Consider the following 22,670-nt stretch of genomic DNA (forward strand, 5'->3'; position numbering starts at 1 on the left):
TGTGTGTGTGTGTAGGGGAGGGGGAGTACTTACATCCAAACAGAGTGAGGGCAATGCTTCCTGAATTTAATTTCCTGAATCTCATTTGTTTTCACTGATATCATTCCATAGGGAAATCTTATTCTCTACATTTTCCTGATCAACAGATTGTCTATTTTTGATCCATGTCGATTTTGCTTGCATTTCTTCCTAAGTCAGCTTTCCTGTCCATTTGCACAAATACATAATATATTTGCTCATATAATGCACATTTCTTCATTTATTTTCTGTGGAAGTACATATTTGTAAATGTATTTAATCCTACATTATGCATTTTGGAGCAGTTTTCCAGCCACAAACTGCTTCACAAAACTCTGAGAAGTGCAACATTCAAAAGAGGTGTTCATCTGATCAGTTCATATGGGAACTGGAAAGAAAATACCCCAAGAATCTGTATTCCTGACTGAATGCCTCTTTATGATTCAAAGTGATTTGAAGTGGAAAATGACACTGAAGCAGTGGCTGCAGGAGACAGTGCACAGGCAAAAAACAATATACATCTGGGCTACAATCCAACAAATGTGTGGCACTTTTAAAGCTTATTCAATGAAAGATAGATGAGCAGGTACTGAACTGTCAGATTTTAATCATAGGGATACAAAAGAACTGAACTATAGTCAGAAGGTGCCCTTAGAAGTTTTTCTGGGTCCATACTCCTATCTCAGATCCAAAAGCCAGGTTTTTAGCATCAGAATCAAATCAGGTGAACTCAGATTACCTGGTCTGCTCTGAGCAAAATCAAAGCAATGAAGAGTCCAGGCCCAGTTAAAACACAGCAATGCAGAAAAGCATCTCCAAAGAAAGAGTTCTTTTTCAGTGGAAGAAATACCCGAGTCTACCAAGATCAAAATATGACAGACTGCAGAAGATGCAAGAACCTCACTGTGTCATCCTCCATCCCAACTTCTCCAAAAAGACAACACCATGTGCGCTGAAACCCAGCAGGGAAGGAAAAAGCAAAAGCCAAAAACTTTCCAGCCAAAATTAAACCCCACATTGGGAAGACTTGAGTCACTGTGTAAAAAACTGGAGAGGGAAATTAAACTTTGCACCTGTTCATAAGTATCCAAACATTCTTGGATTTTATCATGTGTATCCTGCTACTTCATCAGTAGCAGCAGTGGCACACCCAAGCATATTAAGCACAGGTGGCAAACCACAAGGTGACCCAGAAAACTTTGCTGCAATTTCAGTCGTGATAAAGAATGTGGCATTAAAAAACGTACAGAGCACATAGCTGTTACATGGCTTTGGAGAGGGGCAGGGGTGAGTTGTGGATGTTACTAGAAAAAATGAGGGGAGTTCGATGCATCCTTTTCATTGGTCAGGGTGGCTTACTGCAGTTCACTTGCCTCTCGGCCAGGAATTCAGGGCTCAAATCCAAACCTGTGGCTTCCAGCTTCTCTCCCATGTTCAGGGACAACACGTGCAAAGAAGTGGGTGCTCAAGTCCTTGTCAAAAACAGAACCCTGAACCTGCTGCACTTGAAATGGATAATAATCTGCTGTCTCAGATCACCACACTTTCCATCCTGTATAATGTCATTGTGAGGTGACACTGCAGAATGAGGTGGTAGAGTGGCAGATGAGGTTGTTCTCCTCCTGTGCAACCCCCTTCCATGCAAATATAAGGCGCATCAGAGAGATCAGGACTAGCCAAGGACCATCTCCCTGCAGTGCTAGTTTTTCACTCACAGAACGTTTCCTCACTGGGATGCATTCCAAGTATGACCCCAGTCCTTGGTCTGAGGTAACACAGCCCACGTTGCCATCTCAAGGCTTAACTATTTCAAGGAGTAACCAAACATTTTGGGACACGAAGCTGCCACTGCTCTGTGTCCTCAGCCTCCTCTTCCAGTGCCCAGAGAAACACAGGCATGACTGTGACTTCATGCTGTCTTTGCCTCACAGAACTGGCTGCCACTTGTAGAGGTACAGCAACACACTCTATTGGTTCCTTCATGTCTTTCTACATCCGATTCAGTTCTGAGGCAGCAGCGGGTTAGGATGGTAAAATGGATTCTACCCTTTGATTGTACCAAATGGGCAATCACACTTTTTAGGGTTTCCCATATTAAAAACAAATTAAAAAAACAACAACACAGAGGCAAGTAATATCTGTAAGGAGAAAGCTAGTGCTGCGAGGCATGGGCATGGCTAGAACTTTTCCTCCATTTGAACCTGGCAGGACAGGCAGGGAGAAGTTTTTCTAGAGTCTGAAGTTATAGTCTATCACACCTCTCTACTGACTCAGGGCCCCTCCACCTAATTCCCAATTCACTAGGCTGTATCTGCTCATCACCTTTGTTCTTTCCAAAGAACAAGTGCAAGATCTCAGAGATTCACCCATCTGGAACCTTAGCAGGAACACCCACATCCTAGTAAGCTTGAGTCAATATTCACATAGAGAATCAACCCTCTTGTTTCAACCATTTTTTAATCTCAGCGTTTCACAAGAAGTCATCTTAAGGTCAGACAGGGGGCTGGTGGGACTATACCTTGGAAGGGAAAAGGGGAATGAGTCACACTTTTGATCATATTGTATGTAACACCACCGCAGAGAGTGGATTTTTACAACAACAACAACAACAACAGTGACCCAAAACAGCTGCACTGAGACATTTCTTTTTTTTATCACATATGCTGCAAAAACACTTTTGCCAGTCTTTACGGCCCAGAAGCTACATGGCTGACAGGTCTCATACTGAACATTTGGATGTTGATGTTCAAGCACACAAAGTAATGCCAGTCGGAACTGAGTTGTATGCATCTTGTTCATGATCCTGGCTACTGAAAAGTGTTTATGGTTGTATGGAGAAATTCAGCTGCATTTTTAGTTTCCAGTGGCTTGACACCTTACACTTTTTGAGGATACACTGAAAATATGCAATGCATGAATGAGACAAACTCATGTATCACATATGTACATGATATTTGTTATCAGCTGCACTCCCTATTGATTTTGCATTCAATTTGGGTTTGCTGATGTTTAATGAGTGAAATTGGTCATCCCTGTACAACATCCATATTTGTGGCCTCTCTGAAGACTGCTGCATCTAGACAAAAGTAAGCCTGAATTTCTATTGGATGTATGCTTGTTCAGAGAGCTATGTCCAGTTCTAGCTCTTTGGTAATGTGCAACTAATGGCTTGGAGCAGCCCCCACAACCTTCTGAAATGGTTCCATGGAGAGTCAGGGGAACCTTTTGAATGGAATGAGCTGCAGTACAGGAAAGTGGCAAGCAGGGAGAGACGCCTCTGAGTAGAACCTTGCTGTCAGCAGAAGGCAAATCCCAGATCCAACCTATCATGTTTTCAAACATAATTTGCCACAACAAATTCCAGAGGGATAGCTGTTTTAGTTAGTTGCAGAAAAAGCAGCCAAGACGCTTAGGGCTTGCTACATGAGGCTTCACTAAGGCTTCTCTTTCTGAATACTTTGAAGGATTCTGATCTGTCTTTCTGTATGTTCCATTACACAAGCTCTAGGTGATGCTGTGACAAAGCAGAATTGGGCAAATACATGAAGCATTTCATGCTGCCATTTCCAAATAATACTGGACTTTCCTCAATGGGGAAAAAAAAGCAAGCTGCAGAATTGGTTGCAAAGACCAGGAGATCTGCAGGATGGCCAAACTATGTAAAGCACCTGCAAACTACCATAAGGGAGGAATCATGACTACACGATTATGGAGAAAGGCTGCTCAAGAGTATCCAATTTAAACAGGTTGATCACTATGCAAAATACAAATTTGAATAAAATTGGACAGCAAAAGTAGCTCAGTTTGGAAACTCATGAGGACATTCAGTCTTCCAGAACTCTCAGCACTGCTACAGCACTAGCAGTCACCAGTCTTCAACTAAAAGTTTTCCAAGGGAGACTCCTGTGTGAACATTCTACAATATACCATCAAATTTTATTCTATTCATTTAGTCTTAAGCCAGAGATTTTGCTTTCTTTGCAGAAGTTGTTAGCTTAAGATAGAGCCTTTCTGCATGAGAGTGTTAATCCACTGTTAACTATTTTCAATTTCATTGGAAATTTGAGAATTGAACATTTGATGAAAACCATTTCCTTTCCTGCTTTTCTGCTTTAAAACCTCTAGGTGGCACTCTGGTACAGGATACTAATGCAAATGCACATATGAAAAAAGTGATTTTTTTGCTTTCACAATTAAATGTCACTTTTTCCCTGCTGTTAAAAAAAGTAGCAACAACCAAGAGTGCTGTTTTGGCACAAATGCAAATAATTTTGTCCAAAGAAACTTTAAACAACCATGAACAGGGAATGATGACTTTACAGTAAATGCCTCCTGCATTCACCACTATCATTATTTCCTGTTACAGATGAAGTGCCAGAGATCTTGGTACAGATCTCTGTATCTTACTACAGAGATTTGAATTTTGCATAGAAATGTGACAGACCTTCTATAGCTCTTTTATTCCATGGCCTTTGGCCATAGTGGTGACTGATCACACTACTTGCATTCAGTGAAATAGGCCCTAGTTCACAATAGCTTGCAACATAATCAATCTGATAGCATTTAAGGTTCTGCAAGCCCCTTTCATGTGTTTGTCACATTCATTTTACATTTTTATATACCTTAAAAATGTAATGAGCAAGTGGTTTCTGGCTGGCCAGTTACAGGCTCTTTCAGGGCACTAGAAGCACCAATCATTTCACCCCTATTTAATGGCAATGGCTTCTTTCAAACCATGCTGAGGATTGTAGTTTCCTGAAGAGATTAGCTCTGCTCAGTTGCAGGTTCCTAGCCCTCCCCTTCTCTTGATGACAGTCATAGAATTTCCTGAGGAGGCAGAAAGAGGGTTAAACCAAAGCTTGCAAATTTAATCCCCTTCATCTCCTGTATTACTTTGTCATGGATATGCCAATTCCATTTACATTTTGGTTCTTCAAATGGGTTGATTTTCTGCAATTTCCCAAAAATGGCTGCATGTGACTACATGCATGTGGCTCCCTTGACAACAGCTTCATATGGACTGGAAAATGTGAACAAGCCATGAATGCAGAACTTCAGACTTTTTTCAATGAATCAGCTCACAGGTTTAGCTAGCAATCACACATACTCTATCAGGTGAGAAGCATCTGCATGCAGATCAGTCCAAAGAGAAGCCCTCACACCAAGAACTGGGATAAAAAGACAAACTGACAAGAGGAATGAAGCAAACCACCCCAAAAGCTTCATATCTAGACATGCAAGCAGATTCTTGGACTGATATCCCCTCCCTTTTCTCAGCTCCAAGGTTTGCACCCTCATGTCCTAGTCCTGGAGATAGGGGTTGCCGGGCCTCAGCAAAGGAAGGTGGGTGCAGCAGTGGAATAAAGTACTATTACTGCTCCTAGTACTTTGGCATTTAAAAATGCCGAAGTAGTAAAAAATTACTCATGTTTGTGTTAATGGTAACCCGCAGGGTAAATCAAAAAGACATAAAACTGCAGAACTTCTAACATGGGAGCTTGGGGTAGAAAAGTTGATGTAATAACTGAAATTAGTTGGTTAATGGCCAAGTCAGCATGGGTGCAAACTGTCCCACCACCTGAGGTGGGAAAGTACACATGGCAGTGGTGTCACCTGTGCTGCGAGTAGTTTCCAGGCACATCCATCCTCCCACAATGCCTGGAAAGACCCTCCAGAAGCAGGCATTTGGCTGAGGAGCTGCACCATGCTCTTTTCTGGGCAGCACAGCTCTCCAGAGAGCACAGCTGCCTATCAGCTCCCTCCAAGAGGATCCGCTGAATGGTGGCAGCAGCAGTGACCATGGGGTGAGGATGTGGCTTTGGCAGGGGCAACCGTAGCAAAGGGAGGCAGCCTAGCAGCAGCAAGTTCTCCTGCCGGGGTGTGTGAGCATGTAATTCACTGCTCCTTCTTTACCACCAACGGTGATGGGGGGTTCACCCTGCTTCATGGAATGTGACTGCATCTGGTTTATGTAAAATGTGGCATGCTTGAATTCATAAAAAAATCAGGAAAATATGCAGCAATATCTGATAAAGACTTTTCTAAAAGATTAGGGAAAAAAGGGACCATTCCCATGGGCTGTGCCCTCACTGCTTGGAAGCCCTCAATCTTGGGGGTGTCCAAGGTTTCTATGAACTACTGGGCTGAAGCCAGCAGGGTAGGAGAAGTGGTGAAGCCATATTTGCCTTGTTGCCCTCCACTGTTTAGTAGATTCACTAGAATGGATTGTTCAGCCCATCTAGCAATTATGCTTCAAACTGGGAGGGAAGGAGGCTAGAAGAGGTTCACGATAACTTATATCCTAGCCTCTTCCCTCTCTGCCCACTAGAATGCCCTCTTTTCTCACCCCCTGGGGTTGCTTTTCCAACCTTGGAGAAGCAGCCAGCACTGTTCTTTTCATGCTGGCTGCGAGGGGGAGATGTCTGGGGTCAAATCTCAGAGGTGCCCTTCCAAGGTTGGAGTATTGTCTCTGAGCTCACAGGGGTTTCCCGTGCCACCCCTTGGCCTCTGGCACACTCACCCAGGATCCATAAGACTGCTCTTTTTGTAAAATTTGTTAGGAAGGTTCATAAAGAAAAATCTAAGTAGCCAATGTATTTCAGTTGCATTTTTGCCTTTAAAATAATGAGGAGGGGGAACAGAATGTACTACTCTGTGTCAGTATCTAGATTTAAATTGAATGTATTTTTTGTTTGTTAGATTTGATGTAGCCTGTACTGCAGTCATATCAGGATGGATGCTTTTCAGTTTTGCAGAAGGGACAGAAAGCTCACATTTGTAAAAGTCTGAGACCGTTCTCTGCGATAATGGCAAACTATTGTTCCCTGTTGGGTTTTGCAGAGTTGGGGAAAATTAAGGTCACCTTTATTTTTGTTCAAGGCATTAAAAAGATTTTGTGTGTGTGTGTGTGTGTGTGTGAAAGAGAGAGAGAGAGAGAGAGAGAGAGAAAATGGCAGTTAGTCATAGGATGTTGTAGCAAGATCAGATAAAAACACAGCAACAAAGATCAGCTTATAACATTATGGCAAGCGACTGTTTAATCTGGGTGCAAGAGTTGTGGGGGAGGCAGAAGAGGATGCACAGTACTGGTATTTGGACATTTTCACAGCTGGAACAAACAGTATTCCTGCTCTAAACTGAGACTCATTAAAAAATGCCCAAATATGGAGGTTAAGGACAGGAAAGGTAGACCTCTTCTGGGTTCTTGCGGACAAAGGTGTTATAGGGTGCTTGTGCTTCACATGGTATCATGAAAAGCCTTGGAGAGTTTGGCTACTGACCTAATAAGGCTCCACTGGACTTCACAACTTTAATTAGTTTGCCAACTGGCCAAGGGGAAAGACTAGATCTGATCTGTCCCTGTGTTTTTAGCAGAGATTCTGATCTGCAGATATGGATGGGTGACGTTTTTAAAGCATCAGAGGTACACAACAACACTTGCTAAAATCATGCAGCTACAGAAGCTAATTAAATAGCTGAAAAGCATGCCTTTTTGTTAGTAAATTAATGAACTAAAGGTTGAATTGTTTAAGCCAGGAAGGAGCAAATCATCAGTTGGGATAAGTGATAAATGCATGTTTACTTAATATTTTCTTTTGGTCCCTTACTATAGAAGTCTATTAGAGCCTAAATATCTGGAAAAAATTAAAGGTAGTCTTTCCCTCCAGCAATGGTTTGTGGCCTTTGTTGATCAAATTGTTCCATTTATTTATTTAAAGATTCTGAAACTGAGGTCTTGATTATGTACAAATATATCTAAATATAGATGCAGACAAAGATCCTGTTCAGATGCAGTCATGGCATCCAGCAGCAAATTGCAGGATGAGCACAAAATTTCAGATATGTATGATATACAAGTTGTTTCCAGTTTCTTGCAACAGCCTCCAAATGCAGCCTTCATAAGTTCTTTCTGAAGTGACTGAATGGGGACAATGTGGGGTTGTTCATGGGTTCATCCCTAAGTTAATCCACAGTTTGTTCTTGGGTTAACATGGGGTTGTTTGACTGACAAACTGCCCCTGTTTCAAGAACATATGAAAGCTGCATTCATAGGTTGTTCCAGGAAACTGGAAATGGATTGCTTGCAGCATGCTCCCCTATTAATTAATTAAGCCACAAATTGCCGCTGGACACCAGTGTTCCATCTGAAAAGTCCATAAATCAACTATTTGCATGGTTGACAATTTTTTATTTTCCTTTCAAGGATGTTTTCTTTTGTTTTTGCAATGTTCAATTAATTTTAGTTGCATAAGGTCATTCTGCAAATTGAAATCTCATCATAATAATCCTATTACAGTTATCAAGTTTCAGCAATATGTGTTATGCATGCAGGAGAGGGGGGAATGCAGCACATATATCAGTATTTTTAAAAATCTACCTTGTTAATACTTGTACTAATAATATTAATACTGTACTATAAACAATAGCATTAATCAATACTAATAACTTATAGGATAACTGAGAAAAGAAATTATTGTAAAAAGGGCCAGAAATAGCTGAAAGAATTGATTCGTAAACTTTTCTTTATGTTCTCCACGAAGATTTTATATTCAGAATATGTTTAAAACAGTATAACTAACATTAAAAAATTTCTGTGAAGCTGTATTTTATGTGTGTGTGTATCTACCTGCATATGTGTCTTCCATTTTAATACTATAGCTGTGATTATTATTTTAATATTTAATAATAATAATAATTATTATTATTAAAATTATTTGCTCCTGATATCCAACTGTGATAGGAAGAGAAAAATAAAATATTAAAGCGGTTCTCTTTATCTAAAAACAGTAAATGTGTATGCAATGTCTTCCCTGTTTATTGAGATATTAGAAATATGGAAAAGTATTTAGATTTGATTCACAGGAAGTTAGTTGGCTAAAACAAGTTTGCACAAACTTGTGAAACAGTGAATAACAATCACATCCCACAGTGGGATAATTGATGCAAAAACTCAGATATTTCCTTATAAGGATCTGATTGCATCCTAATAGCGTAATTCCACTCTTTATACATCTTCTGAATCATGGTTGTCTGAATTTGGTCTGTAAGCTTGGAGAAATGTCACTGATATCAATGGAAATCAATCTAAAGCTCTCTTTAAGGTGTGGGCTTTTCAAAGAGTTTACCCCACAACCTCTACAGAGAGATCGGCATATGCCAAGGAAGACACATAAAGCAGAGGATTTTGAGCAAATGGGTGGAGAAGATAGGCACAGAAGAGTCTCCACAAACACTTCAGGGTTTTGGAAGTAAATACTGTTTCTTGTATTTGACATACTATTAAATTCTGCATTCAAAAAACACAAGATTTGGAATTTACCCATGCAGAATAACCATCTCTTTTGATGGCTGTTCCCCAAAAAGATTCTATTAAAAAAATTCCTTACCAATAAATTTCTGTGGCATGGAACTTTTCCGTTTGGCCACATTGCTCGCTAAACGGTCCAGTACAAGGGCCCTTTCCGTCCCCATCTCGGTTTTGCAATGCCTTCCCTCCGTGCTTTCTAGATTGGGAAAACCAAAAGAAAAAAATCAAGCTAAACAATAAAAATAGATTGAAAAAGGAAGAAAGGAAGGGTAGAACAAGCAGTTGCCCACAAAAGTTCAGCCAGGAGAACTGAATGGAACATGCTGTATGGTGGTGGCAGTTTCCACCCTCCACCCTCCCTGTTTCTTTTTGGTCTCATACCTCTATTTCACCCTTGTGGTCAGCCGAGCTCGAGGCAACACACCACACATCCAAACCTTGTGATTCTCAGACCCACAATAGGGAGCAAATAACTTCACAGAATTAACATCTCGTTGAACACTTCCTCTTGCTAATGAAAACAGTCTGGACTTGGTGGTTATGAAATGCAGAGGGAGGCCTTGTCCCGCCCAACTTTCCATTTGATTTTGAGTAAGGCTGCAAAACACCTGCAGACAGGCCCTGTGCACTTAAAAGGCAATTGCACAAGTAAAGCATTTATGTCCTTTGCTTAGCGTATTTGATATGCTAAATGTGTGTGTGCTGGGGGGGGTTATAAAACCTTGATATCTTCACTTAAAATACTATTGCTATATTCTTATTATCTCCATTGAATTGTATCCAGACTTAATCCCACTTAGAGTAGACCAATTGAATTCAATAGATTTTAAGTTGGCGCGTAATGATTTCAATGGGTCTGCTCTACATACAGTAAAGTCTGGAGCCAACACAGGATTTGTATTGGAAGTGGAATCACCAACAAATCAGAATGGAATGGTGCTGTTCCTGTTCCTGTTCCTGTTCCAATCAGCTGATACCTCTTCCAGGATATGCCATTCAGTTTCCCCTGCCAACAGACCCACAGCACTTTGTGGCCACTGAGAATGCTCAGTTCTCATTGGCCTGTTTTAGGATTGTTTGCAGCTGGTTGTCCATGATATGCTGGACTAGATGGACTCATGATCTGATCCAGCAAGGCCCTTCTTATGTTCATATGGCTTGCTCCCCCAAAACTTTTTGTACTTCTGTAAACTTCCGGGTTCCCTTTTGTTTCTCAATGGCTCCATTTTGGCTACAGTCTTCTTGGCACTCACCTGGTGAAGTTTGCTAGTACTTATGATGACTATGCTGTGATTATCGTTATTGTTACTTTTATTCAGAACAACTGGAATACAAGACATTTTACAGGCTCACATGCGAAAAAATGCAAGTCTTTATTTTTCAGGTGCTTATATGTAAATTTATACGGAAGGGAAGACAAGGCAGGGGGGAGATAGAGAGCAAAAGGGAGAGAGAAAAGAGAGGGATGGAGAGGTAAGAGTAACCACAGAAGAATGTGTATACAAAAGAAGTGCATGCAATCAGCTCTCTCCACAATGTGCACACAGCTTCCACCTGCTTGGGTCCTCACCATGAACCCAAGGCTCCCATGCCGCTGCAACAACATTTGGACTTAGGTTTTATTTCAGTAAGCAGAGGCTGAGCAAAGGATAGATTTGTATTTTGAAGAGGGACTTGAAGGAAAGGAGGTAGAGATAGCACTGCAGAAAAGAGAGTGGGCAGGGCCTGCAGAAATAGACTTTTTGTTGACAGAGGGCAGTGGAGTTGGAGATATGAAGGTCACAGGCATTGAGATATATATAAGAGCAGGGGGAAATCAGGAAGTGCTTTGAAGACTGCAATTCAAACTAAAAAGGATCCAAGATTTCTCTCTTTTTAACAATTAAAAATTAAAATTATTCATGCTGGATACAAGGCTTGTCAATTTCAAATAAGAGCATAAAGGGAAAGCAGATACAAAAAGTGAAGAACTAGTCAATATGGGTTTTATAAGACTTACAAAATTAATATTAAGCATCATCTAATTATAATATGCTAGTTTAAAAGTTTAAAATATGTAAACTTTTCAGTGCAGGGATATTTTGCCTGTTCCCATATCATGTTAATAAAGTATCATGTACACAGACTGCATAAAAATAATAGCAATGATAATATGCTAAATCTCTCTATCCTAATTGGAGAAAAGGGTTTAATTAGAAGTTTTATCTATTTCATTATATCAATGAGAGCTGATATTCCTCATCTGCCAACCGTAGATCTGGTCTTTTGTTAAATAAGGCTCACAAATCAGATTCAACGAAGTACCAATGTAATTTAGAATAGTGGTATTCATGTAAAGTTCTTCAGAGCCCTGAACTTCTAGGAAGTTTATCAGAAGACTGACTAACAAGAAGACTGGTAACAGCAGACAACCTTTCTGGAAGACAGCTTACTCTTAACTTATTTCTCCATAGAATATGAAGGCGCAAGGAAATGCTTGGAGTATTTGAGGTGACAGTTTTCACAGTGTGACAGCCCTGACACTTGTAGCCATAACTCTGCATTCGATCATTTTAAGATATATCTCAGAGTAAAGCAAAAACAACAAAGCAATTCTTGTGCCATCTTAAAGACTAAACATGTATTGTGGCATAAGGCTTGGGGGCAAGAAGCTATTTCATGAAATGAGGCCCATCATTTTCGTTGTGAGCCACCCCGAGGCTTTGTTGCGATGGGGGCGGCATAAAAATGTTTTAAATAAATAAATAAAATGCTTTGATCTATGAAAGCTTATGCCACAAAGAATTTGTCAATCTCTCTTTATAACTATATTTTTCTTATTTCATTTAAGCTATTAAAACCAGTTGGAAGTATTAATATGAAGTGACAATTCAAAACCTAAAGTCATTCATTAAAGTGTGTAATATTCAAACACTATTAGTTTATATTTTTCCACTTTCATCTGTTGCTGCAGTCAATTTGGGAAGATAGACTTCAGGTTAAAAAAATAAGAATTACCCTACTGGGTGAAATTAAAAATCCATTTAAGTGTCCAGCATCCTGTTAGGCACAGTGGCCATGAAACTCTGCTGTTGGTTTGTTTTGCTGAAAGAGACTAGATGAAATACTTTTTTGGAATTTGTCCCTATGGAAGGTCCCTGTAACACAGGAAAGTTGTGCTTAAAGAGAAAGAAAAGTAATATGGCATAAACCACAAAGGCGTAATATGGTTTGATACATGAAACTAACAAAAATGTAAATTAACCAAGGCTTTGCTTGTTTTGACAACTCTGTTTTAAACTCACCCTCAGACATACTTGGCTTGACACTGAAATTAGTCACAAAAAAGGACCTGAGGTAGATTATTTAATTTGCTGGCTTGCAGTTTACACAGCATTTTGAAACTGAAGGTAAAGGTCCATCAAAGCACTCATCTCCCAGATCATGCTACGGAAATTAGTCAAAATAGATAAAGGAGAGGGGGCATGATTAATCACTGTGGTGACTGTTTCATTTTTAGGACATTATCCAGATTGAAAATGATGGGCCTCAGCACTCCGGGTGCTGCACGTGCCACGATTCTGTAGAACTACAGAAAATGCAGGGTGTGATAGTTGAGAGAGAATTCACTTTCCTAAGAATCTCAGCCTTTTGTGTGTTAAAAGGAAGTGTTTTTTTAGTCTTTAGGGTTGCACAGCTATGCTTGAAAGAGTGGGAGCAATCTGCCAAAAGCTAAGAAGGGTGGATGAATAAGGTTTTCAGTGGCTGAGGGCAGTAACCTCACATAACTGGCAAAACAGAATGAATTATACAAAATAAGATGAACTATGCAGCTTTGCTGACATTGCATAATGTATATGGATCAGAGAATGCCTTTCTTGGCACAGTCTTTCTTGCCTGGTGCACGATTTTAGTTTGTATGTGATTGCATAGTTTGAGAACGCACATCTTCATTGGTGTGAAGGCTGTGGCCTGCAGGTGCCATAGCTGAGTATGCCTAGACTCAGAAGGGTGAGCTTGGGGATCCCTATGAGATGTGAGTGTGCTCCTGCAAAATGTTGTTTATGTACATGGATTGCACTCTTTGAACTAGGGAGATGGTCCTCAAGGAGAAACCTAAGGCTTCTCTACAAGAGACATTGCTTTACCAAAGCTTTTTCTTCCACTGGAAGAAAAGCAGCAAAAACTGCTAGAAAACATGGAGGAAGATGATGACAGTGTGAAAAGGCTCACAGACTTCTGTGAGTGAAGGACTGTGAGTGCACAATAAACACCTCTTGTAGAAAAGCCCTTAGGCCACCTATATAAAAGAGTGAAGCAGAAAAACAAGTCTGAGAGAAAGGTAAAAGAAAGAACTCCTTCCTGTATAATACAGGAATACTACTTTAAAAAAAGCACTCTCAGAGGAGAAAAGGGAGGAGAAGATGCATTTGTAATGGAAATGAGCAATTGGCCCTGTAGGTTTTATATTCACATTGCAAAGATGATGAAAGCAGCTACTGCTTTAAGACCATTGCAGCCTGAGCGCTAGGACTGAATTTCTTTCTCCTTCACTATAAAATTGGGCTGTAAACGTTTTCAGGGGTTGGAGGGGGGTTGTTTTGGGGGGTTTGTTTTGTTTTGTTTTCTATTTAAAGATGTGGGAGGAAGGAGGATAAGCATAATTCTAACCTGTTGAAAAAAAGGGTTGGGGGAAGTAGGAACTAACAAGGCAAAAGAACATTGCATTGTGTCAAGTGAAGGATTACCATCTGTCTAGGATTTGTATGTGGTTTGCTAGCTGAATGGAGATGGTTGCTCGTCTTTGTCATGTGCTGTCAAGTTGTCTCTGACTTATGGTGACCCCATGAATGAATACCCTCCAAAATGCCCTGACCTTCCCAGTGCTGCTCAGCTCTTGGCCTTCATCGACATACCCACTTAAATGAAACAGTTCTGCAGATATGAAATATAACCACCGAAGACATAAGAAATCTTGAGTTTTTGTAGCTGTGTAGGAAGATAGGTCCTTGCAATATGGGTGGAATGGTGGTTTCCAAGGGCGTGCTGTTTCCCTGTCCAATCCCTCAGGTTTAACTCATATAATTGTCAAAAAATCAGTTTCTTCCAAAAGGCACTATGAAGTTTCCTACTGTATATGGAAATGGTGTTTCTCTCTTACTTAAGGAACCCTCTTTTATTCTTTTACTGTCACCCTATAGAGATGGCTACTGTCTGGGCTCTCAATGAAACCATCAACCTGCTTCTGGAATGTACCACTTCAAGCCACAAGTGCAGCTTATATGACTGAATGCTCCTCCATAGAAACAAACAAAATCCTCAAGACAGGGAATTAGCATGCAACAGTTATTGGGTGGTATAGAAATAATAACAGCAACAACAACGATTACTAATACTATTAAACTACTCATTCTGGCATACTAGTTTCCAAATGCATTGGGTTGCTTTTTGTATGGATGTCCATGCCTCAGTTGGTCTCCAGCCGAGATGGAGTGCCACCTCACCAAGTCCTAATTCACATGTACACTCTGCTGTGCAGCAGCATTTGAAGCACAGTGGCACAGAAACAGTGCCTTGGGCCAGAGTGCCTCTCTGAAGGGATCACCTCAGCAATTCCAACAGGTGCCAACAACTTGACTCAAAGCCTTCTTTTTATGATCTTTGCACTACCATGAAATAAAATGACCAGACTGCATGTGGTCAGTTCACTAATTCACTTGCAACATGGTGCTACCTCCATGGAATTTCATTTTCAGGTAGGCCGTGTGAAACATGTAAACCCTACGAATATGTGCACAGATGTCACCAACTGCACAAAAATGTTTATTAATTATTCTCATCATATGCATCTTTGCTAGTGATTTGTACCGCATGAGCAGCTTAAAAGAGAGAGAGAAAGAAAAGAAGAAGAAACTTTCTTTTAGTTTACCAAATTCTAGTTGGTAACTTCAAGGTTGGTAACCTCCCTGCAGGACATGTGCACTATGCTAATATAGGCAGCTAAAGTGGCGTCCTGTTCACTTAAGCCTAACCTAACAGCTAGATGAGACTGAAAGCTTGCTGACTTGTATATAATAAAAACTCCCCTAAATTCCTGAGAGAAAACCCAACAGGAACTTACTGCTCCTGCGACCTCGCTCAGGAAGAGTCCATAATTAAATTAAACCCAGGTTTAGAAAGCGGGAGAAAAGCAACACCAACCCACAGTTGGAAATTAAGTCCTAGGGGAAAACACAGCAGGAACCTACACCTCCTGTAGCTTTGCTCAAGCAGGGAGTCCATATTTAAACTAAACCCAGGCTTAGAAAGGGGAAGGAAAAACAACAAAAGCTCTGGGGTCATTTGCAAATGCCAGTCTTTGTCACTTCAGTTACTTCTACTGCTGCAATAACAGTTAGGTTTGTTGCTCATCAAAGGTTTGTCCATCCAGTGCTAGCTCCAAGTTTTTGAAGGTACTTGTGCAAGACACCCCCAATAGGACCCTCCTTCAGTGAGTTTCCCTTCTCATCATCATGATCACCAGTTGCTCCTGCTCTTCATCCTCTCCCTCATCATGGTTACCACTTGCTCACCCAAGAGATAGAAAGCCAGTGAGCAAGGAGGCTGCAGCATTTTCTACTCCTCCTCCTCACCAACTTCATTGACTGGGCCAGAGCAAGAGGCAGCAGGCTGAGATCACGGTGGGAACCCAAGGACATATGACAAGCCATGCTAGGAAGAGGCAGTCGAGGAAAGCCTTAGCAGGCTCCTGCTGAAGTGTGGGCCCTTGACAGGTGCCCATCCATGCTTACTTTTCATGCTGACCCTGTGTCCAGCACACAGTCATCTTTACACACACACACACTTTCCCCCAAGTTCAGTCTGCAAAGCATTGTAACAGAAAAATACAATATTTTTTGCCAGCTAAGAGCTGGGATCCAACCTTTACAGGCATGCTTACTTTTAGGGCTCTCCATAAATTAAATAATTTGAGTTGATTAATTTGTGGAATGGCAGGCAGTTTATCAGCTAATGAAATGAACATATTTAAATACACTTGCATTTGTGACTGTGATTCTTAAACCCATCAGTTAGAAGGGCACTGCTGACTAATCAATGAGAATGTAATCTAACAAACAAGACAGTGTAATATTTTTTACATAGTTTTAAAAGTTTCCTACCCACTCCTCCTTCTCTAGCCATTTACTGAATTGCTGCTAATGTGATGTCAGAGGATATTCAGGATTAACCTAACTATAAAGGAGGAAAGGGCTGGATTAGTATAGATGTGAAAGAAATGAAAGATTAATCTGTCTTGCAGAGACTGGGAACTCCTAATGGCTACAGGTGCCCTGGTGCATGGAAAAGGAAGGTGAGAAGAAGTCAGTGTTATGATATGCCCCCCTCCCCCCAAAACCAATCCTTCTCCCCCCCCCCCCCCTCGTCTTTGATCCCCCATTCTAGCAAAGTCATGATGGCGTGCCTTTTCGGGAGGAAATTCAAGCTGTTCCCAACATGTGACTTTTATTACCCCAAACCCACGGCTTCACATTTTCAGAGCAAGAGGGTATGTTTAACAAAACCTCAAAGTGCTAAGTGAGACCTGAATGAGCACCATTGCTTCCTGTCACACCAAACGATGTGGTCACTAAAGGAATGGAGCACAGAACAAGGCAACCGGTTAATAGGCCTGATAAGAATCTCTGATCAGGCATGAGAGCCATATTTGAATGAAATGTTGCTTGCAGGGTTTTTTTCCCCCTTCTCAGCCATGTGGTCACAAATTGTAACCTTTTCTTCAATGACAAATTCCAGAGGAGCAGTCAAAGAGCCAAATGTAGAAAGATACCTCAAGAATAGAGAAGAACTTGGTCTATTTCTTACACTCTTTTCTTCAAAAGTAAGTCAGATTCATTACACCCATGTAACCATCTGCCTATGGCAGCCACAACTGACTTTCCACCACCATTAAATGACAAAAGCAATACACACTTTTCAAAACTGGCATTAACTGATCCCTGCAACAGTACCATTTTTTTTCTGCTGGGATGATGTTGTAATTAAGTGCTTCTAACTGGCACAGAATTGACCACTGAGAGAGAATTCAGATAGCTTCCATATAGCCTGAAGTGTCTGATCCTACCTAAACATGGAAGCCTAATCTTGGAAGCTAAGCAAGGTAGGCTTGGCTGTAATCTGGATGGGCGACTGAAATGTTGTGAACTACCCAGAGAGCTTTGACTATGGGTGGTATAGAAACATATTGTGATAATAATTGGAAATTATTTCATTATTTGAAATGTTGAATGGTAGACTACATCTCCACATTTAAATTTTGAGACTGTAAACCTGTTGACATAACTTAAAAAAACTTTTAGCAGTTATAAGTGCTATAAGTAATAAACTACCAAATACAATATCATGTGCAGTCCAGTGCTGAAACTCAGTCTCAAAAGTGCTAGCAAATACAAAGAAAATATTGGCGCTTAACCATACTGGTGACCTAAAAGGGGAAAAAGTAATGCTTTTTCAGTTTACAAACCTTTCCTTATCTGATGGCCCAAAACCCTTTTTGTTAATACAGATGACTAAGGGAGTGGCTTTTTACAACCCTGCTTTATAGAACATCCAGTGGGAAAGTATCTACTAGCATGAAAATCAACCATGCTAATGGAGGGAGATAAAACTACTCTTTGGATCAGCTAAGCTGAATCTGAAGAACATTTGTCATTCAAACTGACAGGAGAAAAAATTATTTTCAAGTTCTAATTTTAGATATTTTATTTTATATAGCCCTTTATGAAGGTGCGGTACAATATTACAAAGAAGTAATGTCTTTGTGTGTGCTTTTTTGTTGTCCTCCCAAACTCTTGCCTCTTGTATCTTGTTGATCTGGTAGAGAGTAAACTTTCAGGAAGGGGATTTTGTATTCATTTCTTTGTGCAGAGCTTACTTTAAGCACAGTATCATATTTTAAGTACTGCATTGCAGCGGTTTTGCTCCTACTCAGTACTAGAAGGTGATGCTTGGGAAGCATTACTTGGCCCTATGTGTTTTTCTGTATGGGGTTCCGCAGGAGTTGGTTTGTGGTTGTGTCCTCTGCTATTCAAGATCGACATGAAACTGCTGAGTGGGGGCAACCAGAGTTTTGGAGTGTATCATCATCGGTAGGCAGCCCTATTTCTCCTTTACATCTTCATTATATGGGGCTGTGGATGTGCTAAACCAGTGCCTGGTTGCAACAATGAACTAGATAAGAGCTAATAAACTGAAATTCAATCCAGACAAAACCAAGATGCTGTTACTGGGTGATCCTTCTGATCAGATGAAGGATGTTCAGCCTGTTCCAGATGGGGCTGCACTCCCTTTGAAGGAGAAGGTTCAAACTCTGAGGGTTTTCCTGGAGCCATCTTTTGTTACTTGAGGTTGGTGAACCAGATTCATTAGGGAGGAGGATACCAGTGGCTACTAGCTTTTCTGGCTATGTGCTATCTCCTTTGCCAGAGGTGGCATGCCTGCATACACCAGTTACTGGGGAGCTTGGGCAGTAGGAGGTCTTGTACCCATCCTGCTTGAGAGATCCAGCTGCTTTGCCACTGTGTATGCTAGACTAGATGGACCTTTGGCTTTTCTTGTGTTCTTAATTTCTTTAAGCATAATTCTCCCAACCTATCACATTACCAATGGTAGAGATACTGAGTGGGCAGGCACCAATTCCCTTTGCCACTGAGGTGATCCCTGGCACGGTTCACTTAAGGGATCAGCCTGAGGAACCTTTCCTTGGTCCTCATCCCAGTCCCATTGGAAAATTCAGGGGTGAAGGGTAGTTAGCTCTTTTAGAGCAGCTTGGAGCAGGAATAGTGAGAGAGAGACAGTGGGCTTTTAAAAAATCCTTTTGTGCCCTGCACTTTCCTCAGAAATCTGTATTAGCAACCTAACTGCAGATTTATTTTCAGACTATAACCACCTATTCTGCTTAAGTCATGTAAATTGGCATGAATGTAGTACCAGCCAGGAACTTCCCATCCATCCGAAGTGCCGAAGCAACTGACCAGAACGGTAGCAAGTCCCCATGAACAATTCCACCTGAGTCAGACACAGACAAACCATGCTGCTGGGCTCAGACAACACACCAAGCCAGCCCTGGTTTAAAAGCCATGATCGCTTATCAAGGCAACTACTCTGCTTTCCACCCTTTTCCTCCACCAGCAGGTCATGTCTTGTCTTTACACTTGTTCATGGGTTAAAACCAGATGCCAGCCTGGTAGAGAAAGCAGGATAGGTTGAAACTGGCTAAGAGTGCTTGCTATGGTAGATGTAAGTTCTCCCATTGCCTCAGGATATTTCAAGAGATAAGGACATGCCAATCCTATGTGAAACATACCTTCTGAGACTGAACTGGTTCCTGGCAGCATATAATTTGCAACTATCTGTTTATGCCGTTTATGTATAAAATTCACAATTAAGGGAGAAAATCCATGTGCCTGTGCGTCTTTGATTCCCACAGCTTATTCATATTATGACATGGTATAGGGTTTTATTGAATTTGTATTTGAATGTGAAGCTGCTTTGAGAGAGCTCTTGCCCTCATAGGCAGCTTAGAAACATTTTAGGGAAATAAAAATATAAATAACAACATAGACCCTACACCTCCCTTATAAAGGTAGAGAGATGATTCCTCATAGAACTTGTTCTAGGATTTTCTCATCAGCATTCCAATTAGGAATTTTCTGCATAGTATATATTTTGATGAGCTTACCAGGTTCATTTTGCAGGTATGTCCGGCATCTCTCTTTGTGTTCTTCCAATGAACTTCTTTGTTTATAGCTCCGTCCACAGAATTCACACTTGAATGGTTTCTCCACTAGAAACAGCATTTAAACAAAAGTGTCATTCTCTATTTTCATTTTAATTACACATCAGTCATATCGTGATAAATGCTTAAACCGTGACCTCTTGCATCCTCAGAAAAATCCTACAAGGTTCATCTAATGAATCAAGAAAAATCCCAGATGCCCAATTGCCCAGTATATGTATACATTTTACAGTGGCATTGAACTAAAAATATTTTCCCTCTCCTCCCAATTGTACCCATTTTACAGATGGGAGAAACTGAGTCAGAGCAAGAGGTGCCTAACTTATAGGACACCAAGATCAGTAAGAATGTCACTCACAGTCCCAGATTCCCCAAACCTCTTTTGCCTATCCATTTCTTTCCTCATTGGTTTTACTGGCTACTATGACTAGCCAGCATTTTTCTTTATACTAAGAAAAGTTGGCTTCGTCACAGCTATCTGTGCAAGTGGAATACATCAGGTATATGCAAACTTTGATCAACCTTTTGTAGTTATGTTCACTCTCATTCAATCTCATGAGGCAAAGACTGACCATAAGAAAAGACACAAAAGAACTCATTCTATTCAATCTACAGAAAAATTGTTTTTGAAATAACTTACCAGAATGTGTCCTTAAGTGACCAGTGAGCGCATCTCTCCTTTGACAGGCATAGCTACAAAGGTGGCATTTGAATGGCTTTTCTCCGGTATGAAGTTTAACATGACGGAGAAGGTTACCCTTCTGGGTAAAGGAGGCCCCACACTGGTTACAATGGAAAGGACGTTCACCTTAAAAACAGAATGCATAAGGAGGAGCAAAAGCTATTTACTTACTATCTTAATAGCAGGCAGTCTCTGACAAAATGCACATGGATGAAGCAACAGCTAATTCAGCCCTAAGAAGCCTGAGGGATATCTGGCAGAGAGGTTTCTTTGCCCATCTTTGACCATAGGAGAGAACTAGGGTAAGGCTTCGGGGGTGGCTAATGAAGAGAACCAAGGCTAGGGTAGTTTCCCAAATTCTGATAGCTGCAATGCCCTTTCCCCCTTGAATTAAAATCCATAGCTATTTCACTAGCATTGTTTTAGAGTAATAACAATGAAACCTAAGAGCAATCCTTTTCCCTCTGCTTCTGCAGGTATCTCTCTTGTAGGTGTCTCCCCTAACTGGACATGCCATGTAATGACCTGCCTCAGCTTTGTCATCGGTGTGTCCTCCACCTAATGACCTTATGAGAGCATTACTGCTTTCTAGAACATCCTTGGATCAAATGCTTTCAACATTAGGTCATCCAACAGCATGGTCTAAAAGTACTTACCAGTGTGGCTGCGTTTGTGAACCATCAAAACATTGAGGCTGACACAACCCAATCCACAAATGTCACAATTCAGCTTTCCACTTGTTGGCCTGACGAGGTCATATGGCCCAGAATGCCTCTCTAGCTCAATGCTGTCATACTCTCTGTATTCCCTCCGACAGTTATAAAGGATTCCAGGCTCCCCTTGGGCTTCCATTGCATCAGTTTTCAAAGCACCATCTTCCTTTTCAGCGTATTCACCTTTGACTTTAAGCAAACCATCTTCTGGGGGAGGAAAGGCATCTCCTAAAAGTAAAGAGACTAGTAAAAATCAAGAATCCATAGAAAGAAGCCATGCTTTTCTCTCCAGAACAGACATATCTTAAAATAATGCCAAAGGGTTATTTTCTGTTTTCTTCTTTGCATCTTAGGGAGCCATCCTATGCAAGTTTAGACAGAAAAAAGACCTACATCTAAAAAAGATGGCAGGGGCATGCTGCTTTTATTAGGGTCCAAATTGGAATATAATTATGACATTAATATGTTTTAAACATTTGGGGGGACATATTGGATTAAAGTCATTACAAATTTTAAACAATTACAGTAATGAAATGAAGTAGGCACATGAAACTCTCCTCCAACTCAATTTTCTCTAATCTGCAGCTGCTATCCTTTTAGGAAAAAGATGAGACAGAGAACAAGAAGGAAAAGAGGAAAGGAAGGAAAGAGGTTTCTCTGAAGTTAAGAAAGAGAAAAGCAATGCAGACGTGGAATCAAATCAGGGCAGGATGGTGTCTCCTGTAGCAGAACACCTTCTCCATTGCAGCTTTGTATCTTGAGCTTGACAGGAGCTATTCATAATGGCAACCTTATTTAGAGGATGGAGTTCACCACCATGGATAGCTCCTATAATGGTCAAAATAAAAGCTGCAGTAGATAAGGAGTCCAATTCACAGAGCTGTCACCTGCCTCCCTTGGCCAAGCTGGTCTGGGCTTTGGCTTCTGATATTTGAGAGGCTTACCACAGCGGCAATGTAAAAAAAAAAAAAAAAAGTGCGGGGAGGCACACACATGCAGTCTTACTCATGGGATCAAAAACAGGGTTCCAGATTTAGCCATATTTAAGAATAGATCTACTGAAATCAATGTGCCTGTTTGAAGTATGATTAAACCTGAATCCAATCCAAGGTTTCCAGATAAGATCAAAGATACTGGCAACATTTTATTTATTTATTGTTAGACCACTGTTTTATT

General features: G+C 40.8%; 1 protein-coding gene across 1 annotated transcript in view; it reads right to left on the bottom strand.

The window, feature by feature from the left end:
* IKZF3 (IKAROS family zinc finger 3) overlaps positions 1 to 22,670 on the bottom strand; it is a 49,655-nt gene that overhangs the window by 6,804 nt on the left and 20,181 nt on the right. Inside the window, exons 4-7 of the mRNA XM_044447168.1 lie at positions 21,438 to 21,722; positions 20,740 to 20,907; positions 20,043 to 20,147; positions 9,405 to 9,521 (exon numbers count right to left, since the gene is read on the bottom strand). Coding sequence (XP_044303103.1) covers positions 9,405 to 9,521; positions 20,043 to 20,147; positions 20,740 to 20,907; positions 21,438 to 21,722 — 675 coding nt within the window. The remainder of the gene's footprint in view (positions 1 to 9,404; positions 9,522 to 20,042; positions 20,148 to 20,739; positions 20,908 to 21,437; positions 21,723 to 22,670) is intronic.

The sequence above is a fragment of the Varanus komodoensis genome, unplaced genomic scaffold, assembly GCF_004798865.1.
Source record: "Varanus komodoensis strain SLA01 unplaced genomic scaffold, ASM479886v1 scaffold50, whole genome shotgun sequence".
Classification (NCBI taxonomy): Eukaryota; Metazoa; Chordata; class Lepidosauria; order Squamata; family Varanidae; genus Varanus; species Varanus komodoensis.